This window comes from Malaclemys terrapin, chromosome 9 (genome assembly GCF_027887155.1).
Source record: "Malaclemys terrapin pileata isolate rMalTer1 chromosome 9, rMalTer1.hap1, whole genome shotgun sequence".
NCBI classification, from domain to species: Eukaryota; Metazoa; Chordata; order Testudines; family Emydidae; genus Malaclemys; species Malaclemys terrapin.
This window is the reverse complement of record NC_071513.1, coordinates 43,117,067-43,140,377: the sequence shown is the minus strand read 5'-3', so window position 1 is coordinate 43,140,377 and position 23,311 is coordinate 43,117,067. Positions and strand designations below refer to the sequence as shown.

The following is a 23,311-nucleotide window of genomic DNA, read 5'->3' as shown; positions in this document are numbered from 1 at the left end:
TTGGAGTCTTGTGGGGGTTCATTTTAGCACCGAGGTTCTGGGATTTGTGAGGGCACCAGGGGCTTATGAACTGAGGGCTCCGGGCACCTTGCCACCTCTGTGTCTGATTTCAGGGGGGAGTGTCTGTGGACTCCATCACCGATTTGGGTGACAACACCTCCAGGCTGCTGGAAGCTCTGCAGCTGTCACATCCCAATGAGCTGGATCTCAGGAGAACCTTGGAGAGGAACAAGACGTTGAGCCTCAATCCCATCTACAGGCAGGTCCCGCGTGTTGTGGACAGATGTTGCCAGCACATTGAGGCATACGGTAAAGAAGCTTTTCCCTCTAACCAAAGGGATTCCTCGAGAATAATGAAACGATGTCACGTTAGGCCCCCTGAAATCAGCGACAAACCCCCAGTGAGCTCAGGGAATAGGCCTGGTCCTTACCTTCTGAGCTTTGGTTTGCTTGCTTATAGCCAAGAAGCTCTATCCTGTGGGCTAGCCTTCCCTTTTGCCTCTCAAGGTGGGTGCAGCTCAGGCCTGCAGAGAATCCTAAGCAAGGCTTGGTGAGGATTCCACCTTTTTATTCTTATGAATCTCATTTTTCTCCCATTTAAATCCCTCTATCCATCCCCCTGCTAGAAGTGGGGAGGAGACAGAGCCTCTCCAACTCCAAGGCCCATAAGAACCTCCCTTAGGGATGGACAAACTGGCTCAGAGTCGCCCTACAAATCTTCACCCCTTTGCTGGATCCAAACCAAGACCTTTCCCGAGTCTCTGATGCTGTTTGAGGTTTCTCTAGCCCCCAAGATTTCTGCATTCATTGATCAACAGGAGACATTTTGTGACATTCCAGGGTACAGTCCAGACTAATGAGCATCCGTGTCACCCCTGCCCTGCAACCCTGGGGTGCCTTACAATGTCTTGTTGAAGTAGCTCCCATCTGGGTCCCTCACAAACAGCCTCCATCGTGCAAGCCACACCTGAGTGTCTGTGGGTAACGGTAGCCTGCCAGCCACACTGGGTTACACTCTGGCTCTCACCAGCCTTGGTTATACTGCAGGGTGTCCCCAACACACCCCCAGTCTTAGATTTTTTCCCATAGAAATGTATGTCCTGTACTGCCCAACCCTCTCTTGGACAGGACAAGTTATATTAAATCTGTTAATATTAAATCTGTTATTCCTTAACTTGGAGGTTAAGTCCATTAATGGCTATTAGCCAGGATAGGTAAGGAATGGTATCCCTAGCCTCTGTTTGTCAGACAGTGGAGATGGATGGCAGGAGAGAGATCACTTGATCATTACCTGTTAGTTCACTCCCTCTGGGGCACCTGGCATTGGCCACTGTTGGTCTGACCCAGTATGGCCGTTCTTATGTTCTTTAAGAGAATAATATACACACAACTTGTCACCGCAAGTGGAGATGCCCAGACACTTCAGTTTTGCCCAGACACTTCAGTTTAAACACAGTGGATTAGATAAAACAATAAAACAAGTTTATTAACTACAAAGAGAGAGATTTTAAGTGAGTACAAGTAGGCATATAGGAGGCATAAAAGTCAGAAATGGCTACAAGAAAAATAAAGATAAGACATTTATTAATACCTAACTTAACTACATTATCAGAGGGGTAGCTGTGTTATCCTGGATCTGTAAAAAGTGACAGAGTCCTGTGGCATCTTATAGACTAATATGTCTGTTAGTCTATAAGGTGCCACAGGACTCTTTGTCGCTTTTAACTACATTAGAATCAAAGCAAAGTTTTCTCACCACATGCTTTTGGCAGTCTTACTGACCAAACTCTCTAGATCAGGACCTCTCCCTCAGAGTCCAACAGCTGCTTCCTTTGTCACTTCAGGGCAGGGAGGGGATGTCTTGTGGTGTTTGTTTCTCCCGTTTATAGTTTCAGTTCCTCTCTTGACAAACATTTCCAGCTGAGAACCAGGAGTCAAAGAGTTGATGTAGAAGGATGTTCCCTGCTGTTTTTTTCACCTGTTTGAACTTCCTTTGTCTTTTCTTGCTGCTTGATGGTTCTGTTTATGGCTTAAATGCAATTTAAGCAGAGCACACATTCCTTTGTTTAGGACAGACCTGTTTGCCAGCTTCTGTTTGGGCAGGACTATGGGGTTTGGAACTTGTGTCAATTTCACTATACGGGTGAATTGTATAACTTTACATACCATGTTGCCACACATATTTTAGCAGGACAATACAGAGCAGCAAATTATGGGTTTTCAGATAATACCTTACGAGGCATAACTTATACAAACATTATTACAATAGTGTGTAGGTGTGAATACAGGGGTACATTTGGTCTCACTTGCATAGCCAAGAGAAACTGAGTCACTAACCCCCAATTTTCAAAGCTCTGTCATGTCACCTTTGCAACACAGCTCAGGTGTTAAAAATTACATCAACCTAGTTACATCTGCTCAGGGGTGTGAAAATGTCACACCCCATAGCTCCGTAGTAAGCCAACCTAGCCTCTGGTGTAGATGCAGCCAGGTCAACCTGGCTACTGCTGCTCAGAGAGGTGGATTACTTATATTGATGGAAAACCCTCTTCTGTCACTGTAGGAAACATCTACACTATTGTGCTACAGTAGCACAGCTGCAGAACTGTAGCTCTGTGACTCTAACGCCTGTAATGTAGACATAGCTTCAGTTCCACCAGCCGAAGACAACTCTAGAGCTACTCTCAAAACCAATCTTTGTCCCCAAACTCAGTTTGAGTCTGGGCAGTGCCGCCCCTGGCACTCAGATAATAGAGGAAGTAGCACAGGCTGGAGGCCAGGGACCCAGGAGATTCAGGGAGTGGTTAATTAATTGCAGATGATACCCTGGGGACGAAGGATGGGGTGGCATGGAGGTGGCAGGAGGTGGCAGGAGGTGGCAGCACAGGGAGAAGCCTTTCATTTACTGACTCTTCATGAGTTAACAGAGTGAAGCAATGTCTTCCCTTGTAGCTAAAGGTAAAGAGCCCAGTGTTCCACATGGCACAGACCAGTCAGGGCTGTGGACAAGTAAAGAAATTCATTTGAATACAGAGCTGTTTACAAACCTATTTTTCTTTCAGGACTCCAGACTGTGGGCATTTTCCGTGTTGGAAGCTCTAAGAAAAGAGTTCAGCAGGTAGAGTGCCCAACTCACCAAACAATCTGTATAGGTGACAGGTGCCACAGGGACCTAGAGGGAGAATGGGAGATGGGAACAGAGACTTGCCTACTCTATAATAAGAACCAGATTTAAATGTGGCTGTATCCTGAGCTGTAAGCCCCATGTGCTGTAACACATTTTATTCTGGCTTGTGTGCTCAGCAAAAAAATGGTCTCCCCATGTGGCAGGATCAGGAGTCCCCCTGAAGGATCTGCCAGGGCTAGAAAATGCTTCCCTGAGCCAGTTATACTGTATCTCTTCTCTACCACACAGGCAAGTTAAAAATCAGCATGGATGGTGCTGGGAGGCAGTTGGGAAGAGGCAGGCAAGGAGAGAAAAGAAAACACAATATAGGAAACAGAGTAAGAGGCTGGAGTGAGTCTGTCTCCTGTGTATCCAGGGCAGCTGCCCCTACAGTCTCTGTGCCCAGTGCCCATGAGAAGTATGTGGAGAAGGAAGAGAGAATGGAGTGAGGAGTGGGGGGCGAGAGAAAACGGGGTATGGGTGAGAGCATGGGAAGGAGAGAGGAAGAAAGTGGGGTATGGCCCAGGGAAGGAGGGATGATTACAAGACAATGAAGGGAGGAGACGAGACTCAAGCTTAGACACTTGAGAAGATCAGAAAGTGGAGGAGAAGGAAGCCAGAGTATGTGTGAGGGGTAGAGAATAAATAAAGTAGGGCTTGGAATACCGGAGTCTAAAATTATATTGACGTAGTCCTGCAGGAGCAGAAAACGCAGTGCAGAGGCTGGACCTAGGAAACCAGTGACAAGGACTCAGAGGGAAACACAGGCCTAGATCCTTGGGTCCAGCTGAGCTATCCTGGAGGCAACTGGGGGATGATTTGGCCCTTGCCATAACTTAGAGCTGCCTTGGGGCTACTCTAACTTACTTTGGCTCATAACAACTGGATTGCTATGTGCTGTGGCCATGCCTCCATCATGCCCTCTACTCTGGGTGGGACTGTGAAGGGTTGGTGTAGCTGGCTCCATGCCAGCTGGCAATTCCCCTATGTAAGGTGAATCCCAGCTAGTCTTTCTTCTGATATGTGGCCCAAAGGTGATTTATTGGGGCCAGAGACATCACCCCTACTATGTTCTTCCACCCCTCTCTTTATTATAATATTTCTTGGAACTGATTCATAGATATTAAGGCTAGAAGGGACCACTCTGATCCTATAGTCTGACTTTCTGCATAACACAACCCAGAGAATTTTACCTGTGATTCCGCATCAAGCCTATAGCTGTTAGTTGAGCTAGAGCCTATCTTTTAGAAAGACATCCAACCCTTACAGATTTCAAGTGATAGAGCATCCACCATATCACTACGTAAGATGTTTCAGTGGTTAATTATTTTCATTATTAAAGTATGTTCCTTGTTGTGAATTTGTCTAGCTTCAACTTCAAGCTATTGGAATTTGTTCTGCCTTTGCTACATAGACCCCCCCTCTGCTATCATAAGTGAAAAATGTCTGGCCAATAGAATGAATGACAATTAAAAAGGAATTCTTTAAATACTTCAGGAAAAAAAGAAATCCTAGTAATGTTATACATAGGGAAGGTAAGATTGTCAATAATGATGCAGAAAAGGAAGTATTCTATAGATATTTCTGTTCTGTATTTATAGTCATATTCATACAAATATTTTCTATTCCAACATTATCTAGACAGGAGGTTAAACAGCTACTACTGAACATAAACATTTTTAAATCTGCAGGATCAGATATCTTACCTAAGAGTTTTAAAAGAATTGACTGGGGAGTTGTTTGAGCCATAATGTTGATAATTAACAAAACTTGGAATATTGGGGACCCAGGTATAACTATTGGCTGGTTAGCCTGGGCAAACCAGTGGAATGGCTGATACAGGATGTCACCAGTAAAGAATTAAAGAATGGTAGCATTGTTATTTTAGCAATCCACATGATTCTGTGAAAATAGATCTTGTCAAGTGAACTTGACGTGCTTTGATGAGATGGCAAGTTTGGCTGATAAGGGAAATTGTGTTCACACCATATACTTGGACTTCAGTAAGGCATTTGAGTTAGTGCCACACAACATTATATTTAAAAAAACAGTACCCTACAAAATCATTGCAGCCCATGTTAAGTGGATTAAAAACTGGTTAACTGATCTCAGAAAGTAATTGTAAATGGGGAATCAGCATTCAATGGGGATGTTACTAGTGAGGTCCTGCAAGGATCTGTTCTTGGCCTGATACTATTTAATATCTTTATCAGTGATCCGGAAGAAAACATAAAATCATTGCTGATAAATTTAGCAGGTGACACAGAAATTGATGGAGTGGTAAAAATGGGTACAGGGCAGTTGTACAGACTGATCTGGATTGCTTGGTAAACTGGGCTCATTTGAACAATATGTTCAATATGTTAATACAGCCAAATGCAAGGTCATACATTTAGTGCCAAAGAATGTGCATCACACTTACAGAATCGGGGGGAGGGGAGGGGGGGTTACATCCTGGAAAGCAGTGGCTCAGAAAAGGACTTGGTGGTCTTGGTGGATAGTCAGCTGAACATTAGTTCCCTGTGCAATTTTGTGGTTAAGAGGCTGAACGTGATCCTTGGATACATAAGCAAGTCGATGTGTAAGATCATCACTGACAAACCATCTGGTTCTTGTATCCACAGTTTAAAAAAAAGATATTGAAAAAATTGGAAAGGGTTCTGAAAAGAACCAGAAATAATTTGCTGGCTGGACAATCTGCCTTAGAGCAAGTGACTTAAAATGGTCACTCTATTTAGTGTATCAAAGAGAAGGTTAAAAGCTGACTTGATCATAGTCTAGAAGTCTCTGCATGGGGAGAAGATTCTAACAGCAAAGCACTCTTTAATAATAGCAGACAAAAGCAGATCAAGATCCAATTGAGCCAATTAGATCAGACTAGAAAAAAGTGCCCATTTTTAAGTGGGGTAATTAACCATTGGAGCAATTTCTCCATCACTTGTCACCTTCAAATCACAATGGGTGTCTTTCCAAAAGATATTCTCTAGTCCAACCAGCAGCTTTGGCCTGAATTACACAGGAAGTCAAACTAGATGATCATAAAGGTGCCTTCTTACCTTAAAATCTATTAATCATTCTGTGAACTGAACACACTCCAATCCCCTTCACTTCAGTGGGAAATGCATGCCCACAGCCTTCATGGGGACGGGCCCCAGACTGCTAGATGGAGGAGTGACTGATTGCTATTTGCCTTTTTCCTTTCTTTTTCTCTTTTTTCCCATTATTTAAGCTGCGGGAAGAATTCGACCAGGGATTTGATGTTTTCTTGGATGATAGTTATTGTGTCCACGATGTGGCAGCTCTGCTCAAAGAGTTTTTCCGGGACATGCCTGATTCCCTGATTCCCAAGGAACTCTACTCAGCCTTTGTCAGTACAGCCTGTAAGTAGCCAGAATCCCAGCACCCCAGGACCCACTTCACTAGGCTGGGGACTAAGGGCTGCGCTTGAGTTTCTTTTTTAAAGAACAAATCTGTAAATCAATGTAGTTCTTATTAAACTGATCGGCTAGTTACTGGGCTCAATACAGGAGTAGCTGGAATAGGTCAGACTAGATCAGTGGTTCTCAATCCACAGCCCGTGGGCCACTTGCGGCCCAATCAGCACACAGCGGCAGCCCATGTGACAGCCTCAGGGCCATACAGGTAGCGTATATATTGTGTGGATGCGGCACACATAACACAGAGAGCTACATATGCAGCCCACAATGGTAAATAGCTTGAGAACCCCTGGGCTAGACAAACTCATGGTCCGTTCTGGCTTTAAACTCCATAACTTGACAAATAATATCATGTGCACCTGTAATTCAGACAGCACTTGTGCAAATTCCTCCACACAGCTCTGTCACTGGCAACCCTGTCCACAGCCACAGCTCTCCCCAGACCATGTTATTTTAGTCCTGGAACCCCCATGCCCTTCCCAATCCTGGTATTCCAGCCCTCGCACTCCCATATGGCTTTGCCAATGCATCTCAGTGCTGACTAGCAGCACTCCCTGTTATTCACTGGTTCTGGATGAGACCAAGGCATGGTAAATTAGACATGGCTTTGCAGTGTGGTATGACATTTCTAAAGGTCATTTTAATTTGGAGGTCCCCATGCAGAAACACCTCCTCGAGAAGCAGGGAGGTGAGAGTCCCTCTCTATACAGCTTGTACACAACCAGATCTGCAATCTTACAGTGGCTTCTTGACATCTTCTGGTGTCCTGAGCAATAAGCTAAAGAGATGTCAGCATCTACCTATGGTATTTGGGTGACCAGTTCCCATTAGAAGTAATGGGGCTTTGGCAGCCACTCCCTCTCTCTGGCTTTGGAAATCTCAACTAACGTGCTGGCTGCAAGGTAAATGAGCAGCCGATAGGAGGTGACTTTTGATGGCTGAAGGAACCAAGCATTTTTGTACAGTAAACGTAGAGTACGGATGTTGCCTGCATGATACTGATGAAAGTGATGAATATGGGGAGGAGGGGGTTTTCAAATCCCCTTCCTCCATGTCCTACTGTAGCAATATTGCCAGGAAAACGAGTTACCAAAAACCTCGTCCCATTGGCTGATAGCCTGTGAGATATATCTGAGAACTGCTGCATTGCAGGAAGCCTGGAGAAAAGCTTTCCAACCTCTCGTTCGGTTGCGTCAAGGAAACAGTAATGATGCTTCTAGGACATTTCATTACACTGCAAAAGCACATCCCATTTCAGCAGCAGATAACGATTATCTGGAGAAACCTTTGTGAACTTTACTCCAGCATTGTGGGGCTGTGCAGCAACTGGGGAGCTGGCTCTATCCTAGGATAATGTGATCTGAGATGAGTTGCCTGAGAAAGCAGTGCATGGATGAATTCAGGAGTGCAGAAACACAGTTTGCATGCTCTGGCTAGAGCTGTGAAGCTGGGGATACAAATAGAGAAGCATTTAAGGAGACACAGAGCTTGATTCTCAATTTGTCCCTGCACTTGAGGCAGGGAGCAAGTGAGTAGAAAGGGGATGTGATGTTTTGGGGTCCAACTCAGAGCAGTGAAGTTGCCACTCTTACTTCTGCACTGCTGCCTGCAGAGTTGGGCCCTCAGTCAGCAGCCGCCACTCTTCAGCTGCCCAGCTCAGAAGGCAGCAGCGCAGGAGTAAGGGTGGCATGGTTTGGTATTTTCACCCTTACTTGTGCGCTGCTGCTGGCTGTGCTGCCTTCAAAGCTGGGTGCCCAGCCAACAGCTGCCGCTCTCCGGCCACGCAGATCTGAAGGCAGCGCAGAAGTAAGGGTGATAATACTGCGACTCCCCTAAAATAATCTTGTGACTTCCCTGCAACTCCCTTTTGTGTCAGGACCCCCAATTTGAGAAACACTAGTCTCTCCCCTGTGAAATCTATATAGTATAGGGTAAAAGCACACAAAAGATCAGATTTCACGGGGGAGACCAGATTTCACGGTCCATGGAGTGTTATTCATGGCCGCGAATTTGATAGGGCCCTACCAATAGCCCAAATCACATAGCTAAAGAAGGAGGAGTCATTGCTCCACATGCTGATCACTGCAACAAAGGTTGTCTGTGGCAGGGAGGTATGGAGAAGGGACAGGATCACCCATGCTCCAGCTAAGGGTACATCTACCTTTGTGCTGGGCGGTATGATTCCCAGCTTGCATCGACGTACCCCCGCTAGGTCTGCTCAAGGTAGCACCTAAAAATAGCAGTGTATCCACGGCAGCATGGGCAGTTGCAAGGGCCAGCCACCTGCTTACAATCACACCTGACCACCTGGGTATGTACTTGGGCAGCTAGCCCAAGTTGTTCCCTGTCCCACCACGGACACATTGCAAATTTATCCCATATCCCAGCTCCAATGTATATGTACCCTGAGTCTTCAGCTTCTATCTGCAGGGGAGTTAGCAATGATTTTCCCCCTCTTTGCTTCCTCAGTTGGAACATATCCTCATACTGAGGCTAGTTTTACTGGCCAGGAATTTAACAAGCTTAACCAGATTACATCCCAAATACAGGGGAAAGAGGCACTTCTTTTGCCACTGTATGGAACCCTGCTAAGCCAGGTCATAAGGTCATGATATCACCAGGTACCCCCTTATATGATTGTTGTGCTAATGTGTTGCCATTATAGATCCTGGTTGAATTTGCACCAAAGAAACATCTGAGCAGCCAAATGGGTATGGGGGAGGGGGAAGTACTGAAACAAACTAACCAACCAAACAACCCACTCACCCACCCACCCACCCTTTGGAAACCATACAGGAGTCCTGGAGCTGGAAGTATCGCTGCTGCTGTCTGAGCCAGGCCCCACACCATCATAGGCTAGGTCTACACTACCCGCCTGAATCGGCGGGTAGAAATCGACCTCTCGGGGATCGATTTATCGCGTCCCAATGGGACGCGACAATCGATCCCCGAATCGACGCTCTTACTCCACCAGCGGAGGTGGGAGTAAGCGCCGTCGACAGAAAGCCGCAGAAGTCGATTTTGCCGCCATCCTCACAGCGGGGTAAGTCGGCTGCAATACGTCGAATTCAGCTACGCTATTCACGTAGCTGAATTTGCGTATCTTAAATCGACTCCCCCCTGTAGTGTAGATGTACCCATAGAAGCAGGCCCCCGGGCACAGGCTTCTGACATCTGTTACTGTGACGGAGCAGGGAGCAGGGCGGATTTGACCTGGGAATGTAGCCTGGGAGTTACATTGAGATACCTGAGCTGTAACCTGAGCCAGGAAGGGGGGTGGGAGAAGTGACACCTTCTGCCAGGGAGACTGAACAAAGAAGAGGAGGAGCAGAGGGGAGGGGGGAGAGAGCTGCTGGAGTGATTTTGGGGAGTTTTCAGTTTTGGGCTGGGAGGTGCAATGCAGGGAACCCAAGTTGGGGTCTAAGCTCCCTGCACTCCCCAAGAGGACTTGATTGAGGGGTCCTGGTTGTATCTACAAGCTCTGCTGTAGACTGTGTTCCTGTTATCCAATAAACCTTCCGCTTTACTGGCTGGCTGAGAGTCACGGTGAATCACAGGAAACCGGGGGTACAGGGCCCTGAGTCCCCCACACTCCACGACAACTGGTGGCAGCGGAGGGATCTACTGCACCCCGTGGACGGCGCCTCCTGCAGTAAGTGTCTGGGGAGCAGTAAAACGAAGGGGGATTGACGTGGACCAGGTGGGCTGAAGAGTCAGAGATAGACGGTTCAGTGGGCGATTCACCCCTGGGAGTGTGTGACCAGAGAGAAGGACTGTTGCAGTAACAGGGTCCCCTGGGGGATCGCAGCGAGCGGTCCCAGGATGGAGGAGTCTGCAGCTTGACCCTGGCAGAGAAGTGGTGACCTGAAGAAGGGCTGGCACACTAGGGGTTTCCCTGGAACGGTGGAAAGTGGAGAGCACAGGCCGGCAAGTGGCCAGCAGGAGGATGGATGCTAAACGCCTTAAGAGCGACCTGGTGGAGCTGTGCAGGCAGAGGGGGCTGCGCATTGGGAGGTCCACCAAAGAACAGCTAATTGCCCAACTGGAGGAGAGGGATCGCTTGGATGAACCGAGCCCTGTCCCTAAGAGAAGCCACCCGGCGGATGCAGCGGGGGCCCCGGGGCCTGACATGGCTGGGAGGGGTCAGACTGCTGCCGAGGACATCCCGAGACCCTGCCTACCTATGCCTCGGGGAGGGGTTGGGGGAAGCCCAGCGAATAACGAGGGCACCCTGACCCCGGCGGAGCTCCCTGTCCCAGGAGCGGATGCGACTGGAATATAACAGGGAGCTGAGACTGAAAGAGCTCAAGTTAAGGCAGCAAGAACTGAAGCAGGAGCGGGAAGAGAAGGAGAAACAACGTCAGCATGAGCGGGACCAACGTCAGCATGAGCTGGAATTGGCCAGGCTGAGGAGCAGTGGGGCCCTGGCTGCAGTGAGTCAGGGGGGACCCAAGACTGCAAAGAGCTTTGATAAGTGCTTCCTGGCCCAGCGTAAGGAGGGGGAGGACATGGATACCTTCCTGACGGCCTTTGAGAATACCTGCGAGCTGCTCCAAATTGACCCTGCAGACAGGCTCCAGTTTCTCATCCTCTCACTGCACTCCACAGCCAGGGAGGTGTACAGCCGACTGAAAGGGGCAGAGACAGGGGACTACAAACTGTTCAAAAAGGCCCTGCTCCGCGAATTTGGGCTGACCCCTGAGTTGTACCAGCAAAGGTTCTGGAGTCAGCATAAAACCTGTGAGGTCACATACCTACAATTAGCCAACTGGGCACAGGGGTATGCCCGCAAGTAGACATCTGGGGCCCAAAATAAAGAGGACCAGCTTGACCTATTCGTACTGGAGCACATGTATGAGCAGTGCCCATCGGACCTGAGGCAATGGTTGATGGACCAAAAGCCAGAGAACCCGCAGCACGCAGGCCAGTTGGCCGACGAGTTTGTGAACAGTCGGGCAGGGGATAACAGGGAGGAGTCCCAAAGTGTTAGCCAAATGGGCTTGTTTCCCCCTGGAGCTGCCCAATTACCCCAAGGAGGCACGGGAGTCTAGAAGACGGCTTTAAGTTTTTATTGACCAGTCAGCTGAGTGGGTGCTCTCCTCGGCTAATGCCAGAGAGAGAGCCCCTTACAAGTACAGAGCAGCCTTTTTATACCTAGCAACAAACAACTTACCATGCATACCTTATACGTATATGCGGAAGGAACATTTCAAAAGGCCTTGTATGCAGATTGAGAGAGAGGCAAGGGAATGGATACATAACAGGATGCGGTTTAACATTTTACTTGAACTTATCACCTCTTTCCTTAGCACCCCCCTTCCCCCCCCCCTCCCGCACTCTACTCTGATGCATATGTTAGACTGAAAAAGCAGTGCCTGTCTGTCTCACCTAGGCTGGTGGTTTGGCCGCCTTGTGTTATCACATAATCTTGCTGCACAGAAGGCTGCAGCGGGTGTTTTGCAGAAACAGTCGTTGCTCCTGATATAACAGCTGGGCTTATAGGCAAATAGTTGACCTGTTGCTCTAACAGGATTCTCCCCCCTTAAAAGCATTTTGAGAGCTTTTTGGTCCCCAATCTTCAGCCTTCACCGGCTGGTACAGTGCTATCATTTGCTGGTATACAATTTGATTAGTCATTCGTCTGATCAGTGCCACTATACAGGGAGCAAAGCAAGCTAGGATTAATAGGGTTACAATAAAGAGTACAAAGAGGAGGAAGCCTTTTCGAAGCCATCCCAGTTGCGGTAACCAGGAAGTAAACCAGTCCATATTCCAGAAGAATAAAGTTGCCAGGGGCTACTATCCTCAGTCCAAACTCCCGTTCCATCGTGGACTATACTCAAATTGCTGAGCCACCATTTGGGCTGTACCGGCTGGGCTACCCAAGGCCATTCATTTAATTCTCCGGGGCCTCCACACACCCAACAGTTACTGAGGTTAAAGGATTTTGCTATTGTCTCCCCCAGCTGTAAAAACCTATTTTCCCAACCATAATAGTGGTGGAAGTACATAAACAAAGATATTAACAATAATTTCATTATCTTTTTCTAAACAGTTCCTTTAGTCCGTCCAGTTGCTGATACTCACAGGTGGAGTCTTCACCTGTGCCACTCCGGGCGTCCACTTAAGGGCTGGTGTCCTCTTCCGCTGGTTCAATCTCCGGGTTAGGGTTCAGAAACCGCTTTACCCGTGTATGGTGTGCCCATTTGTCACTCCCAAGAACTTTAACTGCAGCTTGGCTGCTGAGCGAGACAGTGTGTGGGCCGTCCCACGGTGGTGTAAGGGGGTCACACTGCCATGGCCGGCCTCCCATTGGGGTGGGAGGGCCACACCCCTTTTGGTTGGTTCGTTGACAAACAGGGCAATTACTAACAATTCTCGGGGCTTCCATGTGCATGCCCAGCCCCTTAAGGGATCGGGTGGCCAAATCAACCATTGCCCCTGACCCCATATGTCCCTCCTTATGTATGTGCTGAAGAATTTCCTGAAGCACTGTTCGGGGGACAAAAGTCTCCCCCCCTGGTAATTTCCACCATCCAGAGGGAACCTGCCGGGCCCCCGCAGCCTGCGCGTGGCACACTTCCTCAGTTGTGAAAGGGGAGGGGAGTTTTGAACTTCCGTATCTTGAATCAAGAGGAGCCATGAGGCCCCTTCCTGTGCGGCCTCCTTTGCGGCCTGATCAGCCAATTGATTATATCTACGTTGTTCGGCCTCCGGGGCCCTTCCATGGGCCTGCACATGTATTACGGCGACCCGGAGGGGAAGCACTAGGGCCTCAAGAAGTGTTTTGATGAGACTCCCATGTGCAATTCTTTGGCTGTGATAAATCCCCTTTCTCTCCACAGGGTCCCGTGAGCATGTACCACCAGGTAGGCATAGCGACTATCAGGATACAGGTTAATAGTTTTCCCGGTCCCCAACCGGAGAGCCTCAATAAGAGCCACTAGTTCCGCTGCTTGGGCGGACAAATTAGGACTAAGTTCAAACTTGTGTACTTCTTTGCCCTTAATTACTACTGCCACTCCGGTAGACCTTTTGCCATCTATCACATAACTGGACCCGTCAACGTACCCCTCAATTTCAGGATTGGGCCAAGGCAAGTCCGAGAGGTCAGGGCAGGGTTTGGTTTCCTGTTGTAAAACTTCAATACAGTCATGAGTGGGACTAGTCTCATGGGAGACTCGAAGATCGGGCAATAGGGTAGCTGGGTTGAGGGAGCTAACTGTCCTAAAGGTTAAGTTAGGGGCTAGCAAGAGCCCTACTTCATATCTGGTATGTCGGCTGGGATTTAGATGCTTTTCCCCAGCGCCTGTCCCCAGTATTTGAGGCACCCCGTGGGGAACCAGAACCTCAGTGTTCCCCCCCAGGGTCAACTTTTCAGCCTCCTGTACAAGAAGAGCGGTGCCTGCCACGGCCCGCAAGCAGGCAGGCCACCCCCTGGCAACAGGGTCCAACACCTTTGAGTAATATCCAATGGGTCGCCAGGGGGGTCCTGACCTTTGACACAGAACTCCAGAAGCCACCCCTCCCCTTTCATGAACGTATAGGGTAAATGGTCTCCGGGGGTCTGGCAGGGTTAGAGCGGGCTGCTGAACCAAGGCTTTTTTTAGCTCTCGAAATGCTTTTTCCATCTCTCTGGTCCACGTTCAATGGAGTGGACCTTCTTTAGTTACGGATTCATACAATGGTTTGGCTCTTCCCCCGTAGTCAGGGATCCAGAGCCGACAAAAGCCAGTCAATCCCAGGAAAGCCCTTAATTTTCGGGGGTTCCGGGGTTGGGGGCTATTAAGTATCACCTGGATTTTTCTTTACCCAGACTACGACTTCCCTGACACAAATAATACCCAAGGAAAGTGACCTGCTGCTTAACCAGTTGGGCTTTTTCCTTTGAGACCTTATACTCCTGTGCCCCAAGGTAATTAGGGAGTTCTATAGTTTCCTCTTTACAGACTGCCTCTGTTTCAGTACTTAAGAGCAAATCATCGCAATACTGGACTATGTTACATGAAGAGTGTTTAGCCAGGAATGGGGCGAGGTCCCTTCTTAACTGGCTACCAAAAATCTCAGGTGCACAGGTAAGTCCTTGTGGGACAACGGTCTAAAGGTATTGAGCTTTGTAGTGGGTATCTGGGTCCTCCCACTCAAAGGCAAACAGTCTCTGAGACTCCAGATCAAGGGGGATGGAAAAGAAGGCATCTTTTAAATCTATGACAGAGGACCAACTGTGATTTTTGGGAACTTGGCCCAGAATAATATGGGGATTCGGGACAACTGGATAGGGGGCCTCTATTAACTTGTTAATCTGTCTTAGGTCCTGGACCAACCAATACTGCCCATTAGGCTTAGGCACCCCCAGTATCAGAGTATTATATGGGGACGTACCCTCCCTTAGCCATCCATACTGCAGAAACTTTTGAATCAGAGGTTTTAACTTGATTTTAGTGGTTAGCTTAAGAGGATATTGTTGAATTTGGACCGGCCTGCTTCCTTTCTTGAGGGAAATATGCACTGGGGAAGCATTCCGGGCCCGAGCGATGCCTCCCTCCTCTGCCCAAACCTCAAGGTTAACCCCTGACAGTTGGCTCCCTACATTCCTTCCCTGACATTCCGGGGAGTGATTTCTAGCGCTTGTCAGGGCCATCTGGTAATTGGAGGATTGCTGTTTAGGAAGTCTAACTTCCATAGTCCCATTGTCGAATGAGATTTCTGCCTGCACTTTAGTAAGGATATCTCGACCGAGGAGCGCGATGGGACAAGAGGGACTGCAAACAAACTGGTGGGAGATTTGACGGTCCCCTATTTTCACTAGGAGAGGCAAAGTTTTTTCCAAAGTTGTAGTTTGTCCCTCTATGCCTTGGACCATGGCACGTCCCCGAGCTCTACCTCGGGGAGCCTTATTGAGGGGGAGCAAACTAAGGGTGGCCCCAGTATCAATAAGGGCTTCAATTGGGCGGCCCTCCACTTTAATTTTTACCGTGGTATCCAGACTGGCAGGTTGCGCCTCCAGGAGGGGCCGCTGGGTCCCCCGGCCCCCCTATGGGGAAGATCCTTCCCCGAAAGTCCTGTAATGTTGTAGAAGATGGAAAGGGACTGGGTTCTATCTTTAAGTTTCCTTCCCATGGCTTGTCGCCGGGGACATTCATTCTTCCAGTGTCCCTCTTCCTTACAAAAACCGCACTGATTTCGACCCACCCGAGGAGCCCTCCCCTTCCCCAGTGGCCCCGGCCGTCCCTTAATTTTGTCCCCCCTTTCCTCACATCCTTCTCTCAGGGCCATGGCTAAAACACGGGCCCCTTTCTTCCGAGAATGGGACATTCTGTTGCTTCCAATTATATAGATCACTAGTGGTAAAGGGAACATATACCATAGTGAGATTGCCCTCAGGGGCTACAGTTTCCTGCAGTGGACACAAATAATTCTGTCGCAGGGGCCCTTGGAGTACCGGGCCATTAAGGTCTTAATACTTTGTGATTTACATTTCTGCAACCCTGGGGGACGATTGGCCACGAGGTCCTGCCAAATATCTATATAGGGATATTGGTTCCTGTGCCCATCTTGGGTCACAATGGTATGTATTGCTTGTATAATCCCTGGTTTGAGCGTCCCTCCCTCGGGCCATTCCACCCCGAATGTCGTCCATTCAAGAGTGCAGAATTTTACAAGATTGTCTTTACATAATACAATTCCATAATCAGCCTGGCGTCTAAACGCCTTCCAGTTTTCCAACATACATCCCAGGAGTGTCCCGGAGAAGGTGCTTTGTCCGGACCCCATGATGGTTTATCCAGAGTTTTCTCTCTTTTTTTTTTTTTCCTCGAAACAAAAATATCAAAAGGGGGAAGGGAAAGATATCAGATATCCACTGGGTCACGAGGTTTGACTGACCCCCCTTGCAATCAAGATATCCTGGTCACCGGGTTTCCCCTCGCAGGAGTCTTGGGGCGGCTGAAGTCAGTTTAGCCTCAGACCTGTCAGTGGCACTCATTCAGCTTTCACACAGATCTTTTAATCAGTTACAATCTCGGTTTCCAACACACCATTAAGAGGAGATACAGAATTACCCATCCCAGAAACAAGAGTAATCCCTGAGATTACTCCAAGTCCCCACAATTATTACAAACGACCCATAGACTTGTGGACTAAGTTACATTAGTCATTGGCCATTACCCTTTAACCAAAACCCCAACAACAAGACATTTACAAAACGACAATGACGTTAACATACCTTCCTGTATACAGGCTGCCTAGGGGATTTCCACCATGTCCGACCCACACCTCGGGGGCGTTATTCCTCAAACCCGGGAGGTAAACGCACTTTCCGCCCGAAGTGGCCGCGTCCGGCAGTCAGACTTCCCCTCCTTTCGAAGCCGTCTTGCTTCCGTGTCCTTCAGAGTTCTCTTCAGAGAGGACGCAGCCGTCCCGGCCGATTGTGACGATCTGAGGCCCGAGCAAACCAACAACTCGAGGTGGCCACTCCCCAGGATCGCCCTCGGCCGCCGGTCAGCGCCCTCTACAGGGAGAGAAGTCCCATCTGGGGTGCCATTTTTAGCCAAATGGGCTCGTTTCCCCCTGGAGCTGCCCAATTACCCCAAGGAGGCACGGGAGTCTAGAAGACGGCTTTAAGTTTTTATTGACCAGTCAGCTGAGTGGGTGCTCTCCTCGGCTAATGCCAGAGAGAGAGCCCCTTACAAGTACAGAGCAGCCTTTTTATACCTAGCAACAAATAACTTACCATGCATACCTTATACGTATATGCGGAAGGAACATTTCAAAAGGCCTTGTATGCAGATTGAGAGAGAGGCAAGGGAATGGATACATAACAGGATGCGGTTTAACATTTTACTTGAACTTATCACCTCTTTCCTTAGCACCCCCCTTCCCCCCCCCCCCCCGCACTCTACTCTGATGCATATGTTAGACTGAAAAAGCAGTGCCTGTCTGTCTCACCTAGGCTGGTGGTTTGGCCGCCTTGTGTTATCACATAATCTTGCTGCACAGAAGGCTGCAGCGGGTGTTTTGCAGAAACAGTCGTTGCTCCTGATATAACAGCTGGGCTTATAGGCAAATAGTTGACCTGTTGCTCTAACAAAAGGAACAGGCCCATCACAACGCAGAGAGAGAGTTACCATGGGACCTCCCAGCAGGGAAAACCCCCACCAAAGGGGAACATCCAGCGTCAGGGCCATCCAACCCACTTGAGGGGACCCACAGGACCTGGGCTGCTATCACTGTGGCCAGAGAGGCCACATACGGGCCCAGTGCCCCAGGCTGAGGGACAGACTGAGCAGACCGAGCCCACAGAGGGTTGACTGGGTAGAGACCCAGCCGGGCGAGAGGCAGCATTCCCAGGGAAGGGGGGCTGGCAGAGTACCACCTGCTAAGGAGGGAGGAGAGCTCCAGGCCAACTCCTCTGGGGGTCTGGATGCTCCAGACTCAGGGTTTTCAGTTTACAGGGTGGGCGTGGGGCTGCCCCTCCGGAGAGAGTGCCTAGTTCCCCTGGAGGTGGATGGGAGGAAGGTCAATGGATACTGGGATACGGGCGCAGAGGTAACGCTGGCCCAGCCTGAGGTGGTGGCCCCAGATCGGGTGGTGCCCAACACCTACCTGACCCTGACGGGGGTGGGTGGGACACCATTCAAGGTGCCTGTGGCGAGGGTACACCTGAAGTGGGGGGCCAAGGAGGGCCCCAAGGATGTGGGGGTGCACCACCATTTGCCCACTGAGGTGTTGATGTGGGGGGGACCTGGAGGACTGGCCAAGCGACCCTCCGGGTGCCCTGGTCGTGACCCGTAGTCAAAGCCGGCGAGGGGCACTGCACCCTGACCTTGGGGAGGGTACCTTGCCCGAGGCGCAGGACCCTAACCTGGTGGGGAGGGAGTGTCCAGGGACACGGCTCAGGGGGGCTGTGGCCTCAGACCCAGACGGCGAGAGAGAGCCCAGCCCTACCCCAGCTGCTGAGTTCCAGGCCGAGTTGCAGAAAGATCCCTCCTTGTGGAAGATAAGGGACCTGGCAGACCTCAGGGCGGTACAGACCATGGGAAGAGGCTGTGGGAGAAGGGGTTCCTGTACCGAGAATGGGCTCCCCCAGGGGAAGTGGAGTCGTGGGGGATCAGGAGGCAGCTGGTGGTTCCCCAGAAGTTTTGCCACAAGCTACTGTACCTGGCCCATGACATCCCTCTCGCAGGGCACCAGGGAATCCGGCGCACCAGGCAGAGGCTGCTACAGAACTTTTACTGGCCTGGGGTCTTTACCAACGTTCGACAGTACTGCCAATCCTGTGACCCCTGTCAGAGGGTGGTGAAGGCCCGAGACAAGGGGAAAGCAGCGTTGAGGCCTTTGCCCATCATAGAGGAGCCTTTCCAGAAGGTGGCTATGGACATAGTGGGACCTCTCAGCAAGACGACCCGGTCAGGAAAGAAATACATTCTGGTGGTGGTAGATTTCACCACCCGCTACCCCGAGGCAGTGCCCTTATTGTCCATCGAAGCGGACACTGTGGCAGATGCGCTGCTGACCATTTTCAGCCGAGTGGGGTTTCCCAAGGAAGTCTTAACAGACCAAGGGTCCAACTTCATGTCGGCCCTACTCTGGTGCTTGTGGGAGAAATGCGGGGTCCGGCACAACTGGGCCTCAGCGTATCACCCCCAATCCAAGGGGCTGGTGGAGAGGTTCAACGGGACACTAAAGATGGTGCTAAAAACATTTATGAACCAGCACCCGCAGGACTGAGACAAGTACTTACCTCACCTGCTGTTCGCGTACAGGGAGGTACCCCAGGAGTCTACCGGGTTTTCAGCTTTCGAACTGTTATATGGAAGGCGGGTAAGGGGGCCCCTGGACCTGATGAGAGACGAATGGGAGGGGAAGGCCACTCCTGCTGGATAGCGGTGGTGGAGTATGTCCTGACCTTCCGGGAAAGACTTGCCGAGCTCATGGGCCTGGCCAGGGAGAATCTGGCCCGAGCCCAGAGGAAGCAGAAGGTCTGGTATGACCGCACAGCGTGGACCCGCACCTTCGCCACAGGGGATCAGGTGATGGTCCTCATCCCTGTGAGGAAGAACAAACTCCAGGCTGCAAGGGAAGGGCCCTTCAAGGTTGTCAAGCAACTAAATGAGGTAAACTATGTGGTGGAGCTGTCAAACTGGGCGCACCACCGCCGGGTGTACCATGTGAATATGATGAAGCCATATTATGACAGGGGGAATGTGGTGTTGGCCGTGTGTGGGCACTGGGAGGAGCAGGGAGATGACCCTTTAGTAGATCTATTCCCTGGGACAAGAGCTGGTTCCCCCCTGAAAACAATTCCCCTCTCTGATCGGCTAACCCCTACCCAGGAAGCTGAGATCAGAGGGGTGCTGCATCTGTACTGACAGCTGTTTTCCAACCAGCCTGGACGCACTAATCTGATTGGTTTCAGAGTAGCAGCCGTGTTAGTCTGTATCTGCAAAAAGAACAGGAGTACTTGTGGCACCTTAGAGACTAACAAATTTATTAGAGCATAAGCTTTCGTGGACTACAGCCCACTTCTTCGGATGCATATAGAATGGAACATATATTGAGGAGATATATGTACACACATACAGAGAGCATAAACAGGTGGGAGTTGTCTTACCAACTCTGAGAGGCCAATTAATTAAGAGAAAACAAACTTTTGAAGTGATAATCAAGATAGCCCAGTACAGACAGTTTGATAAGAAGTGTGAGAATACTTACAAGGGGAGATAGATTCAATGTTTGTAATGGCTCAGCCATTCCCAGTCCTTATTCAATCCGGAGTTGATTGTGTCTAGTTTGCATATCAATTCCAGCTCAGCAGTCTCTCGTTGGAGTCTGTTTTTGAAATTTTTCTGTTGTAATATAGCCACCCGCAGGTCTGTCACTGAATGACCAGACAGGTTAAAGTGTTCTCCCACTGGTTTTTGAGTATTTTGATTCCTGATGTCAGATTTGTGTCCATTAATTCTTTTGCGTAGAGACTGTCCGGTTTGGCCAATGTACATGGCAGAGGGGCATTGCTGGCACATGATGGCATATATCACATTGGTAGATGTGCAGGTGAACGAGCCCCTGATGGTATGGCTGATGTGATTAGGTCCTATGATGATGTCACTTGAATAGATATGTGGACAGAGTTGGCATCGGGGTTTGTTACAAGGATAGGTTCCTGGGTTAGTGGTTTTGTTCAGTGATGTGTGGTTGCTGGTGAGTATTTGCTTTAGGTTGGGGGGTTGTCTGTAAGCGAGGACAGGTCTGTCTCCCAAGATCTGTGAGAGTAAAGGATCAGCTTTCAGGATAGGTTGTAGATCTCTGATGATGCGCTGGAGAGGTTTTAGTTGGGGGCTGAAGGTGACAGCTAGTGGTGTTCTGTTATTTTCTTTGTTGGGCCTGTCTTGTAGGAGGTGACTTCTGGGTACTCGTCTGGCTCTGTCAATCTGTTTTTTCACTTCAGCAGGTGGGTATTGTAGTTTTAAGAATGCTTGATAGAGATCTTGTAGGTGCTTGTCTCTATCCGAGGGATTGGAGCAAATGCGGTTATATCTTAGAGCTTGGCTGTAGACAATGGATCATGTGGTGTGTCCTGGATGGAAGCTGGAGGCATGTAGGTAAATGTAGCGGTCAGTAGGTTTCCGGTATAGGGTGGTATTTATGTGACCATCGCTTATTAGCACAGTAGTGTCCAGGAAATGGACCACTTGTGTGGATTGATCTAGGCTGAGGTTGATGGTGGGATGGAAATTATTGAAATCATGGTGAAATTCCTCAAGGGCTTCTTTTCCATGGGTCCAGATGATGAAGATGTCATCAATGTAGCGCAAGTAGAGTAGGGGCGTTAGGGGACGAGAGCTAAGGAAGCGTTGTTCTAAGTCAGCCATAAAAATGTTGGCATATTGTGGGGCCATGCGGGTACCCATAGCAGTGCCGCTGACTTGAAGGTATATATTGTCCCCAAATGTGAAATAGTTGTGGGTGAGGACAAAATCACAAAGTTCAGCCACCAGGTTAGCTGTGACATTATCAGGGATACTGTTCCTGATAGCTTGTAGTCCATCTTTGTGTGGAATATTGGTGTAGAGGGCTTCTACATCCATAGTGGCCAGGATGGTGTTTTCTGGAAGATCACCGATGGATTGTAGTTTCCTCAGGAAGTCAGTGGTGTCTCGAAGATAGCTGGGAGTGCTGGTAGCGTAGGGTCTGAGGAGAGAGTCTACATAACCAGACAAGCCTGATGTTAGGGTGCCAATGCCTGAGATGATGGGGCGTCCAGGATATCCAGGTTTATGGATCTTGGGTAGCAAATAGAATACCCCTGGTCGGGGTTCTAGGCATGTGTCTGTATAGATTTGTTCCTGTGCTTTGTCAGGGAGTTTTTTTAGCAGATGGTGTAGTTTCTTTAGGTAATCCTCAGTGGGATCAGAGGATAATGGCCTGTAGAATGTGGTGTTAGAAAGCTGTCTAGCAGCCTCTTGGTCATATTCCAATTTATTCATGATGACAACAGCACCTCCTTTGTCAGCCTTTTTGATTATGATGTCAGGGTTGTTTCTGAGGCTGTAGATGGCGTTGTGTTCAGCATTACTGAGGTTATGTGGCAAGTGATGTTGCTTTTCCACAATATCAGCCTTTGCACATTGACGGAAGCAATCTATGTAGAAATCCAGTCTGTTGTTTTGACCGTCTGGAGGAGTCCACGCAGAATCCTTTTTTTTGTAGTGCTGGTAGGGAGGATTCTGTGGGTTAGTATGCTGTTCAGAGGTATGTTGGAAATATTCTTTGAGTCGGAGACGTCGAAAGTAGGATTCCACCGGGTGCAGACAGGATCGCACCCACCTATAAAATGCCCCCCCTTCCGAGTCACAGGGAAAACTGCTCAGGACCTGGAACGAGAGGTCAATGACATGCTGGCTTTGGGGGTGATCCAGCCATCTTCTAGCCCTTGGGCCTTGCTGGTGGTGCTGGTCCCCAAAAAGGACAGGTCGATCTGGTTCTGTGTGGACTATCGGAAGCTCAATGCCATCACTGTAGCCGATGCCTACACCATGCCCAGGCCTGATGAGCTCCTAGACAAGCTGGGAGGCGCTCGGTACCTTACCACCAAGGATCTTACAAAGGGCTACTGGCAAGTGCCGCTGGATGAGGATGCCAGGCTGAAATTGGCCTTTACCACCCCTCTGGGGCTCTATGAGTTCCTGACCCTGCCTTTTGACCTCAAGGGCGCGCCAGCCACCTTCCAGCACCTGGTGGATCAGCTACTGAGGGGGATGGAGAGTTTTGCTGTGGCATATATTGATGACATCTGCGTCTTTAGCCAGACCTGGGAGGACCATGTGTCCCAGGTTAGACAAGTGCTGGACCGACTCCAGGAGGCTGGGCTGACCATAAAAGCTGAGAAGTGCAAGGTGGGGATAGCGGAAGTATCCTACCTAGGTCACCGGGTGGGGAGCGGCTGCCTAAAGCCAGAACCAGCCAAAGTGGAGGTGATCAGAGACTGGCCTACTCCCCAAACCAAAAAGCAGGTCCAGGCCTTTATTGGGATGGTGGGATACTATCGAAGGTTCGTGCCCCACTTTAGCGCCATAGCTGGCCCCATCACTGAGCTGTGCAAGAAGGGGAAGCCAGATAAGGTGGTTTGGACCGAGGAGTGCCAGGAAGCGCTCCAGGCGCTGAAGGAGGCTCTGGTCAGTGGCCCAGTTCTGGCAAACCCAGACTT

General features: G+C 49.5%; 1 protein-coding gene across 1 annotated transcript in view; it reads left to right on the top strand.

Annotated features, from left to right (window-relative positions):
- Nucleotides 1-23,311, top strand: part of ARHGAP36 (Rho GTPase activating protein 36) — a 100,108-nt gene that overhangs the window by 53,016 nt on the left and 23,781 nt on the right. Inside the window, exons 5-7 of the mRNA XM_054039642.1 lie at nucleotides 114-309; nucleotides 3,063-3,118; nucleotides 6,396-6,546. Coding sequence (XP_053895617.1) covers nucleotides 114-309; nucleotides 3,063-3,118; nucleotides 6,396-6,546 — 403 coding nt within the window. The remainder of the gene's footprint in view (nucleotides 1-113; nucleotides 310-3,062; nucleotides 3,119-6,395; nucleotides 6,547-23,311) is intronic.